The sequence below is a fragment of the Euwallacea similis genome, chromosome 19 (assembly GCF_039881205.1).
Source record: "Euwallacea similis isolate ESF13 chromosome 19, ESF131.1, whole genome shotgun sequence".
Classification (NCBI taxonomy): Eukaryota; Metazoa; Arthropoda; class Insecta; order Coleoptera; family Curculionidae; genus Euwallacea; species Euwallacea similis.
The window spans coordinates 269,450-286,952 of NC_089627.1; the positions used below are offsets into that span (position 1 = coordinate 269,450).

At 38.7% G+C, this 17,503-nt stretch overlaps 1 protein-coding gene across 4 annotated transcripts; it reads left to right on the plus strand.

Moving 5' to 3' along the window:
* The first annotated feature begins 1,736 nt into the window (after nt 1-1,736).
* LOC136415090 (uncharacterized) lies at nt 1,737-16,987 on the plus strand. Of its 4 annotated transcripts, none has more exons than XM_066399491.1 (12): nt 1,737-2,144; nt 9,237-9,474; nt 9,965-10,104; nt 13,661-13,856; nt 13,910-14,020; nt 14,642-14,752; nt 14,868-15,089; nt 15,149-15,302; nt 15,453-15,716; nt 15,948-16,086; nt 16,221-16,299; nt 16,393-16,987. In XM_066399491.1, the coding sequence occupies exons 2-12, from the start codon at nt 9,352-9,354 to the stop codon at nt 16,576-16,578; spliced, it is 1,725 nt and encodes a 574-aa protein (XP_066255588.1). In that variant the 5' UTR covers nt 1,737-2,144; nt 9,237-9,351; the 3' UTR covers nt 16,579-16,987. The 4 variants fall into 4 exon arrangements, with proteins under 4 accessions (XP_066255588.1, XP_066255584.1, XP_066255586.1 ...); XM_066399487.1 differs by having other exon boundaries at nt 1,739-2,144; nt 16,176-16,299; XM_066399489.1 differs by having other exon boundaries at nt 1,739-2,009; nt 16,176-16,299.
* The last annotated feature ends 516 nt before the right edge of the window (nt 16,988-17,503 follow it).

The window sequence follows — 17,503 nt, forward strand, 5'->3', positions numbered from 1 at the left end:
AGGGATTTCGGTAACCATCAAGGATCCGAGGTCGGTTAAATTAAGGCGAAGTTGCGCAATTTGGAATTCATAAAATGCCGTTTTAAAATTTGGAAAACTGCGATGATTTTCTGAAGAAAAAATGTTTTTATATTTTCCTTTGCTCGTTTGGCGTTTTTAGTGAATGTATCGAGGCTCCATAATATGTTCGAATTTGCCGTTTGAGGTCAATGCAAATCGCGTTTGAATATGATTCCAAGTTATTAAAATATTCAAGTACATTTCCTTAAATTGAAATTGAAAACAGGTATTTTTTTATTTGACTTCCCTGAAGTGATTTCTACTGGTGCCGCCATCTAAGAACAGTAATCGTAACCGAAGTAGTACTCGATCCGTTGATCGGAACCACGACTAAGTTGTTCCTTGAAGGTTTCTGCGTACAACGACGATTTCTTCAAAAACGGCGTTATTGTTTCTTGAAAAGTTCGAACATATGAAGGTAGATTAATCCATAGATTCGATTTATAACTCCACAATTTAGAATTTTGCTGTCCAGAGTTTCCGATATGGAGAATACTTACACGTCTAAGGACAGTAAAAATATCACTATTATTTTAATTTTTTCTATTTTTCCTAAATTAAGACAAATTTGTGCTGACACCATCTTCTTCAGAGCCAATGGTAACTTGTTACGATCTGGAACCACTGCACGCTACCTCAAAAAGTATTCTACTAAATTGAATTTTGAGTCAACAAATCCATCAGGATCTGCGACCCTAAATTGCTATTTAATAGCCACGCTAACTTTGAAGTGATTTTTAAGACGTAACTGTAAAGAACAAATTTAACCATACAGTTTTGGTATGATAGAAATATTCCCAGTTACGCCTGAACTTCTCAATTGTAGTGCCACCTTAAAGTGGCATAATAAAACAATTCCCACGTAAACAGAACTCATTAATACTTATTTTCTGTAACTGTATGCAGTTATTACGAATATCAATGCGTTGGAATATTTTTAAGTCTTAGGTATCCGCGTCTGATTATCAAGACTTCTTTATTATCGCATTGCTCATCATTTGATAAGTTGATGCTGCGCGAGACTACCATAGGTATACGACCTTTTCACTCACCAGATTATTACCATTACTGCAATAATGCTATTACTTAAGGTCGTGCATATAAACTACACATCATTCATCAGCGGTGATTAAGAAAACACGCAGAATACCTGCAACCGACATTCTTGGCGCAGGTAGAGATTATTGCAACATCGAACATATTGACCAAGCGATTGCTAAAGTGTTGAAATTCTTATCATTCCTCGAAAGCAAATAATCTTTCTTTGCAAAAAATATCATTAAAACGAGTCATTAATATTGTTTTTTGCTGAAACAATCGATATTTGTGTGTAGAGATCGCGCTGTATTTAAGTTTTTCTGTAAGCTCCATTTATTAAAAAGTATTAAAATTAATGGTTTCATTTTTAAAAAGATCGCGATGCTTTTTGGTTCCTTGATCTATGAATTTGCATGGTTAAATGCATGGGAACAGGCGCAAGACGTGGTATGGATTTTAGCTACATATATTGTATGCATGTAGGTCCCTATAATAAGTAAAGCAGGTTTCCTTCTCTAACGCATCGTCGAAATCTCCGCCAAGACAGTACCTGTGACTGATCTAAGTAGTACCCCTGGTACTTCGTCGTGCCCCCACCGCCGTCCACATTCTCCAACTTTACCTGTTGTGGCGGTCGCAGTTACCTGAGCCGAATCCGCGACCCGAGAACGACTTTCGTGGCTGTCTACGTAAGCTCTGTCGAATGCCCTCGAAATTCCGTTAATTATATACACATTTACAACTTAAAGGGTGTGAATGTTCAACTTTTAGTCTTATTACTGACTTTTGGCGGATTCTATATTAAAATCCAGGCGTTTTCGAGTCCAGCGACCTCCGCGCCGGCCAGAGACGGCCCCTCGTGATCTTCCAACCATCAGCTCGTGAAGTGTGAATTTCTTGAAGAATTCAAGGTGTGTATTTGCGCTGGAATTTCTTGAATAACTGTTGTGCTAAAAACGTGGATTTTCGTCGAGATTTGAGTCGGATTTTTCGGAATTGTGTGTCTGTGTGTTAGACGTGACAGGACTGCTTCCACACAATAGAGGGTAGGTTCTGAAAGTATTTATTGGGTGTGCCTTCTTTTCAAGGTTGAAAGGATTCTTTGGATTTTTATGGTCGCTGGTGATGGTATATTTGTGAGGTGAGCTGTAGGGAATTTGCCGCGGCACAGCTGAGCTATTTTTACGTTATGGAATCGCGTTTTTAAGTGAGAACTTGAACAAATCTGACTAAAAGTAATTGAGCTAATAAAAGCTGACAGTAACGATTTTGTTCTTTATTACATTTTTTTCAGTGAGTTTGAGAAACCTAAATTAGCTTGATTTAGGCATTTGACTAAGAAAACGGAAATTCGACTTCAGAACGTCCTTGTTCCCTATATTTTTCTCTTTATGGTTTACCCATCCTTGTCTTACTTAATACTCCCTACTATATGTAGTTTTGACTTGATTTTTAATAAATAATTCCCGTTCAAAACTCCTGGACTTTTGATCACATCAATGACTAGAACTAAGCAAAGGCAGTGAGTGCGTTCTCTCTAAGTTTTTGATAAATCGATCTTCACAATGATACCGCCAAATCTGAAAAAGTCCTCGGGAATTTAAAAGGATTTTCATGGACTTAACGTGGCTGTTTCATCACTGGAATAACTAATTGATAAAAGTTCGCTATTTCGTTTCAAATATTGACTTGTGGCGACGTCATAACCAATTCGAAGTAATAGAAACTATAATAAACATGCAGACGTTCTCTTCACGTTGCACAATTCCCTTTAGGGAAGTCATCTCGAGTTGCCCGATTGCAACCACCATACCGACCACAGACATTCATAAACTTACACAACATTTACGTAAAACCATAATAAATAATAATAATTCTCGCGGGCAAATCTAGAATTCGATCCCACTTTCTTTCAACTTGCGTATTAAACAATATCTAACTGCGATGCAGAGCAGTGTAAAATCCATATTAGTGCAAAAACAAGACTAAAGCTGCACGCGGGAGAAATGTGCATATCGCTAATTATGAATAAGTAATTATCGGATTTTCACCTTTTCAGTTAACGGTCTAGTAAAAATAAACTAGTTCTTTGAGCAATGGCGTAGAGAGACAAAAACATCGAGAGATATCCAAGGCTTCAGAAGCGCTGGACGGATGATTGGTCGCCCAATTTAGCTGTACTGGCAAAGACAGAACACATAACAGCACATTAAGATATAATTTTCATAAGAAACCAATGCGTGTTGCAAAATGAGAAGCAAAATGACAACTTGGCCATGGATGAGCGCGCTAATGACCTTATTGGCCGTGCATCTTGCTCGATTTTTTTCCATTAAGGTCGAGCAATTATAATAAAGACTCAAAACAAATTGAATACGTGAATTGCAATCAACATAACAGGGGAACAATAACCGTAATAAATCGAACTACTAGCAGTCCGGTTATGTAGGCATGGAGGTAGGAACATGGAGCTCAACATGATGTGTTGCTATACTGAAATGAATATTTTTGTCTCTATTCTTGGGGGCAGGGGGCGGTGTTCAGGCTAGTTCGGCGGTAATTGTTAAGGAAACTGCTTTATTATAAATCAGAGACACATGTACATAGAGCCATAACAATCATGTGAGTATCGGTTTGCATGTGCCAAAAACTCGATTTTTTATTGATATAACTGAATTTCGGTCTAATCCACTGCTTATCTTACCAATTACTCGCTCGCGGCTCGTGTCTTACTCGTGTGGAAAGTGCCATTTTCAGCACAACTTGCACAATACGTTAATTATCATTGATTTAAATTAGCTCTGGAGCGAAATGCAACCGGTGTAGAGTAATAGAAATTTTAGTTGTCTAAGCTAAGATTCAGCTAATCAGAAGAATTCCGAATTTCCCAGCAAAAGGGGGCACCATAACATGACCTTGTACACGACTTTATCTCGGTACTGGCCTTATGGGGCCAGGAAGGGCGCCAGACTTGCGAAGGCCGACCTTGCCTAAATCGCCCTATGTCGCAAATAGTTTTTTCCCAATTGTAAATCATTTGTGCGTCGTATTGAAGGTCTCTGGGGCAAGCTAGAAATTATGTTTGAACTGTAATTTCCGAATTCAGCTTCAAAATTACAATGGCTTGCCAGGGCAGTGGCGCAGTTAATTAAAAAAATAAATTAAGACGAATTAAGTCCGATGAGGATGTTGTAGAGCAAATATGTTATCTAACGTTGCTATGCAACAACCTGTTTGTTTTTAATTCCATTTGCTAACAAGGAAATATAAAGAAATATATGAAAATTCGCGGAATCGCTTAATTGAAAATATCTCGAAAACACTTCAGAGGTACGAGTGCTCTTGCAGGATTTGTTTTAATGTAATATGGTTGAGAGGATTCGTAAAAATATTCAATTTATTGGTAATGCGATTTCGGTTCGAAGTCACCAGAAATGTTTTCGAAAGGCAAAAGAATGATGTTTTTCGATGATGTTGCCGCATTCGAGGACTTATAAATTGGTTCGCTAAACTTACCATGGCCTGCACAATCACGTTTGGACCACCCTGAGCTCGCAGTCGCAGAGACTGGCACTGTTGACAAGGTTTGGTGGTGTCGAGCAATTACATACGTGGTAAAGAACAATATTCAGGAAAACGAGTTGTTTACGTGAATGAAAAAACAAAACGAGTCATTTCCGATTCGGGTGGTACTAGCCAAGTGCGTAAAAAGGGTGCCAGTCCTCACACTTCAACGTAAACCAAAAACAAAACAAAAGAAAAACGCCTATGGTGGGATGGCGGTGTTGCCACGTCGACTTGGGCCTCATACGCCTATCTGCACAGGTCCTGGCACCAACATAACAGAGAAAAAACGGCCAAAGCAGTACGGTTATGGATCTCATAATCGAACTACTATCAGTCCGGTTATGTAAATACCGAGAACATGGCGCCCAACAGCCATGCTCTGCCATATGTTCCCATAGAGAAACACACATTTTTCCACAGTTCTTATAATCAGAAAATTGAATAATTATTAGTTCGCACTTTTGTTAAAATAAAAAGCATTCGTCAGGAAGCATTACATAAGCGTTTCCCTGACAATTATAAACGAAACCAGTATTAATGCACCCATTAAGCTGCGTGTCATAGAACCCGCGTATTTCTCGAACCATGGGAACCTCCAGGAAGTCGGTCTACCTGGCAAGGTAATTATTATTAGTAAACGGTTATGCATCATAAGCACAAACGCGAATTAGTATTAATTTTTAATGCGTTAACTGCGATTTCTGTTACACAAAGTAAAAACTTGGCGGTTTTCAGACCTCATCAACTTTGACCCAGATTTGATCCTTTTAAGGGTAAGTCCGGCAATTTTACGCGTAATTATTGAGTGAGATTTTTGCAGTGCAAATTGGAAACTTAAGCAGACGTTCTTGTTTAAAGATATTCGTTTTACTCACACGTAAATCACCGAACAAATATGCGCTTGTCTAGACTTTCTCTCGCATTTTTAAGAACCAAGTGCGCATTGGATATTGTTCTTTGAGAGCCATAAATTCCATCACTGGCACATTAACTGCCGTGCGAATGCATCGGGTTGGAAAAATCGTCACTGGTTTAACAGCAAAATTGCATCAAAGGTGCCGATTAGAGAGTCCAAAGTCCTTAAGAATTGGACATGGTCAAACGCGTGGGTGTGACGTCAAGACCACATATAAATCGCTGTTCTATTTCAAAGCTGGTCCTTGATGACCATGCAGCGCAAAACCTGAAAGATCTCTTAACGTTGGTTGGTTAGCAGATCATGTTGACTTCACTCAATTAATTAATTCAGTTAAGGAAATAATGGGAGGAAAAAATAAATCACCAAAAAAACTCTTCTAGAAGCCCGAAAAGTACCTAAACCCTCAATCGACCTCAAAAATTCTATGGGAGAGGTTCTCGAGGAAGAGAGACAGATGGATGAGGAGAGGAGTCTCGAGATATCTAAAATCTTGAAAGCTGGCTGAAATGGGAAGGGAAGAGGTTTTCGAGATCCTTAAAGTCTCGAAGGTTATCCAGCGTATCCGAATTCGAGAAAAAAATGTTTCGTCTATGGTCTATGGGCATGGTAATGAGTAACTCCGAAAACTTCCGGAAAATTGTCTCGCATAATTCCCAAGGCGATCCAACGCCACAATCTTGACCAAGATTGACCACAACGCTCAAAATATCTCAAAATCTTCCTCAAAAGATCTTACTGTCCTTCTCCATCTCTCTCTTATATATATATATATATATATATCTTTCTTTCTCTCATGCTCTGACAGAGAAAACTAAGCTTCATGCTGAGGAAAGAAAGACCAAAAGAGAAGGTAGGAAAAACAAGAAAATTCTAAAAGGTTTAGTTCCACACCTGAGCTGATGAAGTATTTAGTCAGGGAGGCCCAGTAGAGAAGGAAGAAGGAGAAATACTTATTAGGAGGGAATGTGGAGATGAAATTTCAAATCTACATGAGAGATAATAACACACGAAATCACAGTAAGCATTAATCTCGCTTCCACCGAATGAAATACTGTGCGGGGTGGTGGAAGAGGGGTGAAAAAATTTAAGGGTTGCTAGTAGATATTCAGGACAGGACCTGCAAAAATGCATCTGGATTACAGTATTATGAATTTTTGGCTTAAAATTCATGTGTATATTGTTGAATTAGTCAGTCCTCATTTGAATTGAAAATAAACAAAATTCCCTACTTTGTTATTTCCAACTGGTATTTCGTTCGGCCTTGAACGGGATTTTTACTGTTGCAAACCCGCTCACGAAAATCGTTTTAGATACCGACAAGAAAACAATATAATTATTGCATTTGTGCAAGGCCACGTTAATAAACTTAACAACCCAATTATCGATAAACCAGACATGCAGAACACCACTATTAATATTAATAATAATTAAACAACAACGCGAATTTGAGCTTTGGCAAAGTTCGCATTCCTCTGTAATGAAGAGGGGCTCCAAAGATATATGACGCCTTCAAGATGATTGCACATGTGTTCTTCAAAAGCGGGGAACCTTGTTTAATTTCCTCCTGTAGGTAGGAAAATGATTAAAATGGACAAAAATGCGTTGAGTAATCTTGACGGACAATGAGCACAATCATTAGTCACATGAAGCATATAATAGGAAGGCCTCTTGTGTCGCAACAGGACATACTTGTATGGTACACAAGAACTTCAACAATACAGTCATTGCTTGTGGGAGAGGCATTTTAATGGGTAATTATCTATTGCAAATCCTTTTTTATAGACGCTACTGAGCCCCGAGTGGTAAATATCTATGAGACATTGCTACCTCTGAGCTCAGAGACACTTCGTGAATTATGTAGATCTTTACATGTATGAATCCTCGAACGCAGTCGTTTGCGATCGCCCGAAAGTGGCATTAAGTGTTCAGTTTGTTATCTACAGGGTGTCTCCTGGTCACGAGTGCTGTGGAATTGTTTGCACATTATGTAGGAAAATGATCCAGTATTCAATGGGGGAAGAGGCCAAAGCTAAAGCGGAATTTAAGCAACGCACTCTTGGCCAGGAGTTACTCGTTACAAGGCGTTAATGTCCACTACAACAATATATCGATACATAGAAATGGCTGAATTTGGAATTTTCAAGGCTTGAAGCAAGCAGTAAATCAATAAATTACTAAATAGAAAATTACGAAGTGGAAATTTGCAAGCAAATCCTTAAGAAAACTCAAATGTTTCGCATAGAGAATTTTTGCTGCAGGTTGGTGAACATAAAGCTTCTTTTAGTTTCTGAGATACCTACGCAATTTTTACGCTAAGAGTTTGAGGGGGATTTTCGACGAATTTTCAACAAGCAGTTCATTTGAAATGTCTCCAGATTGAGAGTTTTTTTTTCCAAGTGAATCCTGATCTTTTCTGACCGAATTCCTCGCAGGTTCTTGAAAACTCAGAACGTTTTTGCCTGCTTGTAAATTTCTCCTTTTTTCATTTTATTACTTACTTCGCATTCATTGTGCGTGCTTCCACGTGAACGCTAAAAATTATAAATTTTTCGCAGAAAATATCTTCTATTCAATTTAAATGGCTGTTTTAATCATAATGTTTCATTGTTGCTGATGCCACCATATTAGCTGCGTGCAGGGCCGGTCTTAGCAAGTCTGGCGCCCTGGGCGAGAAATTTTAACCATCTTTCCCTACTCCCAGGAAAATTCGCCAACCAGGAAAGTCCGCCGACCTTCCTGGTCTGCCGTCCTGGACCGTCACCCAACCTCGCCCCCCTCCCCTTTAGAGCTGATAGTGGTTGTGTAAATACAGATTCACGTTGTCAATCGTTTCCGACGGGAAAATACTGGAAACCTATTTTTAGCATCGCACAAATAGTTTAAAATTAGATGTTGATGGAAGATTCCCGATGGTGTCATTAATTTGTTATTCCATCAACAAATTACTAATCGAACGTGCAGAAGATCTTTTAAGCGAACTTATGCCTCGACTACGCACTTGCACCAGCGATATCCTGTTCTAGGTATTTATTGCAGTTATGTGCATATAAGTGATAAAAGAAACCTTTCTGCCAAAGAGAAAAATGTTGCACAACAAAGTGCTTTCACACGTTACCTTGTAGATCCATATTCAGTCGAAAGCCGCTGCAAAACAATTTTTTACTTTCATTATCAATTTTGGATCAAAGAATGCAAGCTTAGTGGACAGGCCCATTTAAATAATTTTGCATTAAAACTGTAAATACTGATAGCTCTAAACGGTGACTCATGAAATTTTGAAGGCAACAATAAGCAGTAACTTTTTTATTTTTATTTTTTAATTATCAAGTACCGTTGAACCACCTATCAAGCTATGGGAATAGTTTAACACACTTCTTTGAAAAAGGCTTGTTATTGTTATTTTTGCCACCTGTTACCAAAAGGTGATAAAATTTCTCTCCACACTGTGACACAGATCTTCTCTACATCAACAATATGCGCAACGTTCCCCGGTAACACCTTCCAGCAGACAACATTTTATATTAAATTTCATAATTTTTTAACTTATTTTTTATTTTTTTAACAATTTCCTTACATCAAAGAAATCGAAGCAAGCTCGCAAAAGGCATTAACTGACCCCAACGAGATGTTTTAAACTCGGCTTCCATTACAGGAACACAGCCACCATGCGGCCATACCCTCGCAGACTGGTGCTTTCGATCTAAAACCTCCGAAAGGGAGATTGAGGACTGTTCAAAGGCAGAGGAAAGTCGTGCACCAGAGGCAACATGAGCGAATCGACTCCGATATGCAGGTGCAGGGTCCTCTATTTGGGTTCCAGCGTGCCGCATCAAACTAAAGATGGACTTCAGGGCATTCAGGAACCCTTGCAGGAGCTATACCCGGATGAGGTGAGACGTTTTATTAGTGTTTTCTTCGTTCATCCTTGATTTGATGGTCAGTTAGAGCATGTTTGACCTATCGGTTTTTGGGTCTTTCTTTTCTATGCAGCTTTCAAATGCCGCATGCAATTCTCTACTTTCTATATCTCGATGTGGCCTTCTTATCGACCACCCTTTGAGGTGAAGCGAATTTTCATATTTTCTAAGTGTTTGTCTTCAGTAAGATTACGTTATTGTTTAACGTTTAAATTCACAAAGTATCGTTAGAATTGCCATTAAAAGTGGAATTTCCAGCAAAAAAGTGAGAACTGATCTAATTACATCAGGGAATTAGTACCTGCCAGGATGCTAGACCCGAGATCTCTAATTATGTGTATGCTGCATGCTAACGGTATGCATGATATGTAATGGTGTCTTCAAGCAAACCTGCTTTAGCAAGAATATGCTGTGCATACGTTTTTAGTTGTAATGTAAACTGAAGTAGGTTTCTTACGTTTAGGGGGCCATCGGAGCTAAAGGAATAGACAGTTGGCTGAGTGTATGGTCGAATGGAATCTTGCTGGAAAACGTAGATGAAAATCACAAGAAGATTACCAGGTTCTTCCCCATTGAGAGCCTCCATTATTGTGCAGCTGTAAGGTGAGTTAGAATTCCTAAGGAAGTTAACGTCCGAGATCACCTAAATCTCATCGGATTAATCTAACGCAAGTTTCGGCCTCACGTGTGTCCATTCTTGCAATATCATAATAATGACATTAGCTCTGGTCAATCTAGATTAAGACCTTTGGGCATGGGCAACAACTCGTTAACGGTATTGCTAATGATCTGTGACCATAACGCCCAAATTACGATACAGTTAATTGACGGACAAAAACTCATTAAAGGCTTAACCTGAGTGTAACACTGAGATGAAAAAGGAATTTCAAAAATTGTTAAATAATTCCATTAATTATTTTAATCATAGTAGAGGAGCACTTCCTTATTAAATGTTACGCGTGTCCAAAATCCAAAGCATAACGAATGGGTTAAATCCTGGTAATCTCTGTAACAACTCTCTTACAGCGTTCGTGAGTTTTTTTGTTACGAAATGTGCTTCCTAGATAACAAGATTAATTGATGTAGGATCAGTCGTTGAAAAATTGATTAAAAAGTGGTGCAATTTCGCAACCAAAACGTTGAAAAACGCCTGGGCGAGTGCAGAGCGGAACGATCGAGGTGGGCGCTTATACCATAGAGCTCTTTTGTTGTGGTAGAAAATAGATGTTCTAAGTGGTCCAAATTCAATTCTTTTGAAACATAGAAAACTTCTTCCGTGGGACATTTTCCACGCGATACTCCCAAATCAGCAAGTTCTCGACTGAAAGCACCAATACTGAATATTTTTATGACCTGTCGCACTTCGATTTCTCAATTGAGAACTGGATCCCTGGACATACAGCCTGATCATTTTTGAGGCGCCTTAAAAGTTAGGACATAATAAAAGGCCCCCGCATCATTTGCTCCCCCGGTTTGCGAGAAATCGCCGAAGATCTCAAAAACTGAAAGAGTTTTCCTCGTCAATTTCTGAACGCGCGAAGTTGGTTATTACGGTCAATTTCAGTGAGTTTCTCCTTTCTCGTCGATCTATTCCAAATGATCGACTCTTTGAACATAATACCCGAGCAATATGTTCTGCATGGCCGAATGTTGACTTCTTAACCTTGAAGTACCGCTAATTCGTAGCGAATCCTTTATTGCCGACCAGCTAATGCTGCATCGTAACCGATACTTTACCAACCATATCATTTGGAAACGTTACTCGCAATTGATATGAATTCTATCTGGCATTTATAATAAAAAAAATCACGGTAGTTCATGGCTGAAAGTAGGCGTTTTTCGAAGGGGTATTTGGCAATTCCTCACAGTGCGAAAAATAATTCAACAATGCACGAGTGTAAACGTCATATCGCTTCGCAATTTCACGGCGAATTTAACTGAAAAGTCGAACAATGACTAAAATGTGTGTAATGCTTGTGCAGTCTTTTCTTTCATTGTTTAACATCAGTTTACGTTAGTTAATCAGCTGATATGAGTGTTCTTACGATTGTCACAGGTATAACTGGAAAGTGATTTTTTTAAGAGGGAGCTTTCGATACCACACACGCTGGTAACGAAGTTCCGAGGAAATGGACATTTTCTTAAACACATTGTATGTAAAACACAATCGGGCATTATGCAGGAAACAATAATCGAGATGCATACTAAATATGAACACTTCCCGCGTTCTCCTCATGTGTTTTATTTTTACAACATTTACTATCACTTTGGATTATTTCGGTCCTGTTGAACTTCTTTTCGCCTTTCGTGTAATACAAAGGACCTTCATGATGGCCTCCCGCCCTCGTGAGGGTGTTTGGTCCCTTCGTTTTTTCGCCTCGAACATTTATGGCTTTTCCTGTCGTGTTGGCCCAAAGAGCTTTAATTATGCAATAGCTCGTTCCTTCTGCCTCCCGCGTCTGTTCCCTCCTCCTGAATTGGTTATCCAGACTCGGGGGAAGAGGTTTTCAGGAGTCATCACGTGAAAGTGCGGATAGATTTTTGACGCCCATGGGGGTACTTACAATAATACGTCACACGAGAGCAACACTTTGGATTAAGACGGCTTGGAAAACAAAAAACAGCGCTTCGGTTGTCAGTGTTCATGGCGTCTTCGCGTCTCCCCCATTTCGCTCGCGAAAATGATCAAATTTCGACTGAAAACGTGAGGAAAATTTAGAAAAGTGTATGCGGATTTTGAGGTTAATTAAATAGTACGGTAGGGAGTGTTCAAACGGGATCGTGTCCGGTTGAAAACATGGAAAAATCGCACTTTTAAAATTCGATTTTATTTGACAATACCAGGAATATCGTCTCGTTTGCGCTCGGGTCTCCGAAATCGCACGATCACCGAGCGGCATGCCGGGAAGAAAATTTCGCCAATCGAAAAGAAAAAAGTCATAGGCGGACGTGAGGCCTGGCAGTGCAGTGCATGCTGGGTCGAAAATAAACAGTATCTAAAATTTCTTTTCTTAATGACTGAGAAATGCTAGTTTTTTTGACAGGATTCCAAAAGGATCATAGCTCCAGAAGGTTTATTTGCAGTAAGCGATTGCTGTTTGATCATTGTATCCACATAATTTACCTTCTCTCTTTATTAATTTTATTTTCTGTGTTGGTGACCGCTCTAAGTACCGTTTATATGCCATTTGAATCGAGTGAGCACAAAACGAAAATTGTTCCAGATTCTCGAGGGAAATAAATCAACTCTTTCTTCCTCTCAGAAACCACACCTTGCCGGGTCCAATGATGTCAATCTTCATACTAAATTACAAACGTTCTGTAACCTCGCCTTAATTGAAGATGAAGCTTTGTAGTTTTAGTCTTCAACATTACCTACTAAAACCGATACTTTCTATTCAAATGGAGACAAATTCCGTCGTAAACCATCACCAGGTGCCGGTACCACCCTGTTGTCGACCGATAAAACTTTAAATAATTATCGATGAAGGAATTTTTAATGAATAAAACATATCGTGCGTCCTAAGGCCAGTCCTCGGCGAGATTCTTCATAACCTGTTCCTCTCTCTCTGTATCTGATCAATAGCGGCTTCTTATGCAATTTTAGAAAACTGCTACAATATGGATTCTATCGTCGCTCTGAATTCTACTTAGTGTTCTTCAGTGCAAGGAATTTGCACCGGAAACTGAATCAGTTGTATTACTAATTTAGCGAGGGTACAGTTTTGGATTTTCTCGACACTTAATTAAAATAATTATTGGATACTGACCGGAGATGTCGTTCATGCGAGAAAAGGTAATGAAGCCCAAGACACGAGAACGTCTGGACAGGGCGAGAGAGTAAAATCGACGTTAATTGCACGAAACTATTCGAAAGAATCGGCGTGCAAGTTACAAGCGAGCAACATTTTAACGCAAAAATTTCAGTTCAATAATAAATATAATTGCAAAACACAAATCATATTAATCTCCCTGTCGTGTTCCATCTGCCTGCACTGGGTGGATTGCTCCGTCTCTTTTACTTCCTGAGGTATGGACTAACATTTGTAATGTCACATGCAAATATTCCGACATTATGGACAATTTCCAATTCGTCTTCCATGATGGAACATTGACAAATGTTCTAAATGAGTGACACATTTAATTACTACTGTTGCAGGTACGTTCTAGTCCCTGAGAAAAACACTCTGCACGCGCCATCCCCCAAATTTCTACCTCTGGACTCGCCCTTCGCCAGAGCCCCAAATCCAACTCACCCTCCTCTATTTGCCGCAATTCTGAGGAGAACGACAGGAATCAAGGTTCTGGAATGCCACGCCTTCATCTGCAAGAGGGAGGTGGCGGCAAATGCCTTGGTACTGCACTCTATTAGTGGTACTTAATGATTTTTTAATGTTGTCGTTTGTAGGTGCGATGTTGTTTTCACGCTTACGCCGATTCTAGTTATGCCAAACAAGTAGACACTGCCGGAAGTATCTACGGAACTTTAGCTTCTGAAAGACTAACTAATAAAGATAAGGTGAGTAAACTCATAGCAGTGAACCGTATTGTATAAATAAATATTAATATTGACGTGGTTCCCGGTAGTTTTGCCTTAGTCGAGAATAAATATTTCCTTTCGTGATTTCAGCAATCTGATCACCCACGTACTTAAAGGAAGGTCTTCGAATGTATTGTACTAATTGTGGTCATAAAACAAAATTTGCAATGTGTTAAAGATTTATGTTTTATAAAAAGTTGTGTACGTATTGATGTATGGGAGATGTTTAAAATTATTGTATTTGTTGCTTCTGATTGTGGGAACAAAGTAAACGCAGTCTTTGTTTCGCTTCTAATAGAGGCCACGTCTTCACTTTAGAGGACTTTTCTGACTACTGCGAGCGCGCATTTGATTAAAACTCTTTTAAATTGGATTAATGGCATTTAAAAACTAGATGAAGGGCGAAAATTTTAATTTTGAATCTATTCATTTGAACAAATGGCGAGACCAAATTTGACCTAATTGACTTCTCACATTAACGTCAATGAAAATCACATTAAGATGTGCTAATAGGTAAAGCCATGTGTTACCAAGTGTTCATGTTTGTTCGGAAATATACGATATACTTGCATTCAGGTTAAAAAGAATGTTTTTTTACAGATAGACGAATGGAAGATGACAAGGTCACAATCAGGCTCAACAATGACCATCAACACCATCGGAAATGGGAAAGATGATGTCAGCATATACAATGGAGATGAAAACCACAAAGTAAGTTTTAATTTATACCAACCTGAAAATTAGATATGTAACTTCAAGTCTAAAATTCAATACCGGTTTTGCCTCAGGTATATTTTTTAGAAATTTAGAATCCATATCGACAAAGGTGTTTCAGGTTTGGGCGGGTAGCCAGGACAACTTGGATGGAATCTACGATATTTACGCCCCTTCCTCCACCTTAAGTCGACCATCTCGACCTCGGCAAGTAGCTCAACCTGTGGCGGTACCGCCGCCCCCCGCCAAAGAAAAGAAAAAGAAGAATAAAATGCTTTCGAAGTCCTTAGCTGGATCTAGGGAGGATCTATATCATCCCATGATGAATGGCAAAGTACTGTGTTCGCCTTCAGCTATTTGTTAATTATAATTGATATCATTTGTAATTTGCAGGCAAATAGTGTATCAGGTACTTTAATGAAACCTAGACATAGCATACCCATGCAAATGGGTATGCAACCTGGGGCTCCGCAACCAGTATACATAATGGGGCCACCACCAGGGCATTATCAAAGCACTTTGCCTAATCCAAAGTTTTTTAAACATGGTAAGTTCATAAGAATCAATGATCAATTTTCCTCTCAGTTTGAATACAACCAAAGTTATATTTGATAGAAGACCGTGAGATTCAATTTTTCTGCTTCATTCTAATAATAGTAGACACATATTCCTAATTTATGTGTTTTGCTTATTTCAGGCAACACATTTTCGCATCGTCCTCGAGGCAAAATGCTAATACCTGCCCGTCCAATCCCGCCTCCAATGGTACCCATGGGACCCATGGTTATTCCTGCACCAACCACACTGACCAAAAATAAGAAAAAGCAAAAACAGGTGCCCATGGAGGAGCCCATTTACATGCCCAGCAGTAGGGCGCTCAGTCCTGTAGCCAGTTATCAGCCTGTCACGTTTCCGCATGAGGCTTATTTGATGCAGCAATACGCTACTATGGAAAGCCAAGGTAGCCTCACAATTTGAATAAATTATAAGAAAATTTGAGACGCCTCCCTCTCCTGTCTTTAGTCTTGAAAATTTAAGAGATCCTGCAAACTTCCAAAGTCACTAAAAGGTCGTAGGGTACCTTGCTTCTCGAAGCTGCAAGGACTTTTAAAAAGGAGACTGAGGAACAATGTGCTCTCCACTTTGTATATAATTTCTCCTTGCTGATTTCAGCTTTGTTCTCTCTTTACAGGAAAGCAGCGAAAAAGTAGGGAAAAATCTGTAGAAAAAGAAGCTAAACTGAGCAAAAAATTGGCGCAAAGCATGAATGGCCTGGACGATCCGAATATAATGCGAGACGACGAGAGCCCCTTCAATACTGGAATTTACAGGTAAGGCAGAGAAGCGCCATTCGCTTTCGAGTTAATTCCATTGCATCCCCTGCACACACAGAGCATGTATAAATACAACCTTTTTTTAGGAAAAACGGTCATCTTAACGAAAGGGCATTTTCTTATTCTATTAGGCAGGAACATCGAAGTCGCAGCTACGGCAGTCTCGCCAATCTTAAATTTGCAAGTCCCATACCAAACGGCGTTCATGATGTAAGTCACAAAGTAATTGAAACAGAGTGTTATTCATCTCAGAGCTTGAGAACTGCTATGTTTTAGAGACGCTAATAATTTTATCTGTTCCAGGATATAGATCGAGAGGACATAAAGAAAGAAAGGGAAATAATGCAGATGGTCCAGGATCTGGATCTATCCGGTGACGAATTAGAGAGATCGGAAGTGCCTCGGGGAATGTATGATCCAAGGGGGATGGGCTCAGGACCTGTGATTATGCCTGGTGTTCAAATGAATGGACGAGGGCACAGAAGATAAGCTGTTATCAAATTATTTGCATAAAAGACTATAGTTTGTGAAGATTATGTTATTTTTTGTCCTCACAAAATTTATTATGATTAATATTAATATCTCTGTGTGTAGTCACCATTAATGAAGATCTTTAGTTTTACCTGTAGCTCGTTTAGTAATAATTATTATAAATTATGGAAGTAAGTAAATAATTTTATAACAAGTACATTATGTTAGTCGTAAAGTAAGCTAGCTTTGTGTAAATTTTGATTTATATATTAACCAAACCAGTAACACACTCTCGAAATTGCTCAAATTATTTTTTTGTATATATCATATTAAAAGTTGCAATAAAATAACGGATAATACGCGGTATAATTGAAAGTTCTTGTTCCAGCACCTTATATCGGTTCCTGTAGGTTTCTATAACGTGGTGGCACAAGATCTTTATGTTAATTTAGATTTAGGTTTATTATAATTAGCTCTTATTCATATGTTATATGTATGAACTTATGTTATATGTATGAAGGTAACGTGTGTTTTTCTATAAAATATAAGTGCCATTTATAATAAATTTCACTATTCACCACACAGTTTGAGATGATCGTAAATCTAAGGAACTATTTTTAACGCTGATGTTAAATTATGTATATAATATGAATCTCTAAAAATAAATATTTATATGATTAAGTTGGTTAAGTTGAACTTAAATTATCTAACTTTTCCCTCTAATGATGAAATGCACGACGGTTCAGGCTGGTTACAAAAAAAAACATTTCTTTATAAAAAAACTTATAAGCTTACAGAAGGCGAAGACATGATAAGATCAACGACGAAGTAGAACTGCGACGTTTTCTTTTGCGTATTTCAAGGGACATATTTGCCATTTTAAAGTAGGATGAAGTAGAAAAATATTTTCTATTATATTTGACAAGGTTTTGGCATGCATTAG

What these genes read in the sequence shown, in the direction of transcription:
- LOC136415090 (XM_066399487.1), top strand. Translation starts at nt 9,352, where the DNA reads ATGAGCGAATCGACTCCGATATGCAGGTGCAGGGTCCTCTATTTGGGT. An exon ending in CATTATTGTGCAGCTGTAAG is followed by an intron (nt 10,105 to 13,660) that starts GTGAGTTAGAAT and finishes CTACTGTTGCAG; the next exon opens with GTACGTTCTAGTCCCTGAGA. An exon ending in ATGGAGATGAAAACCACAAA is followed by an intron (nt 14,753 to 14,867) that starts GTAAGTTTTAAT and finishes ATATCGACAAAG; the next exon opens with GTGTTTCAGGTTTGGGCGGG.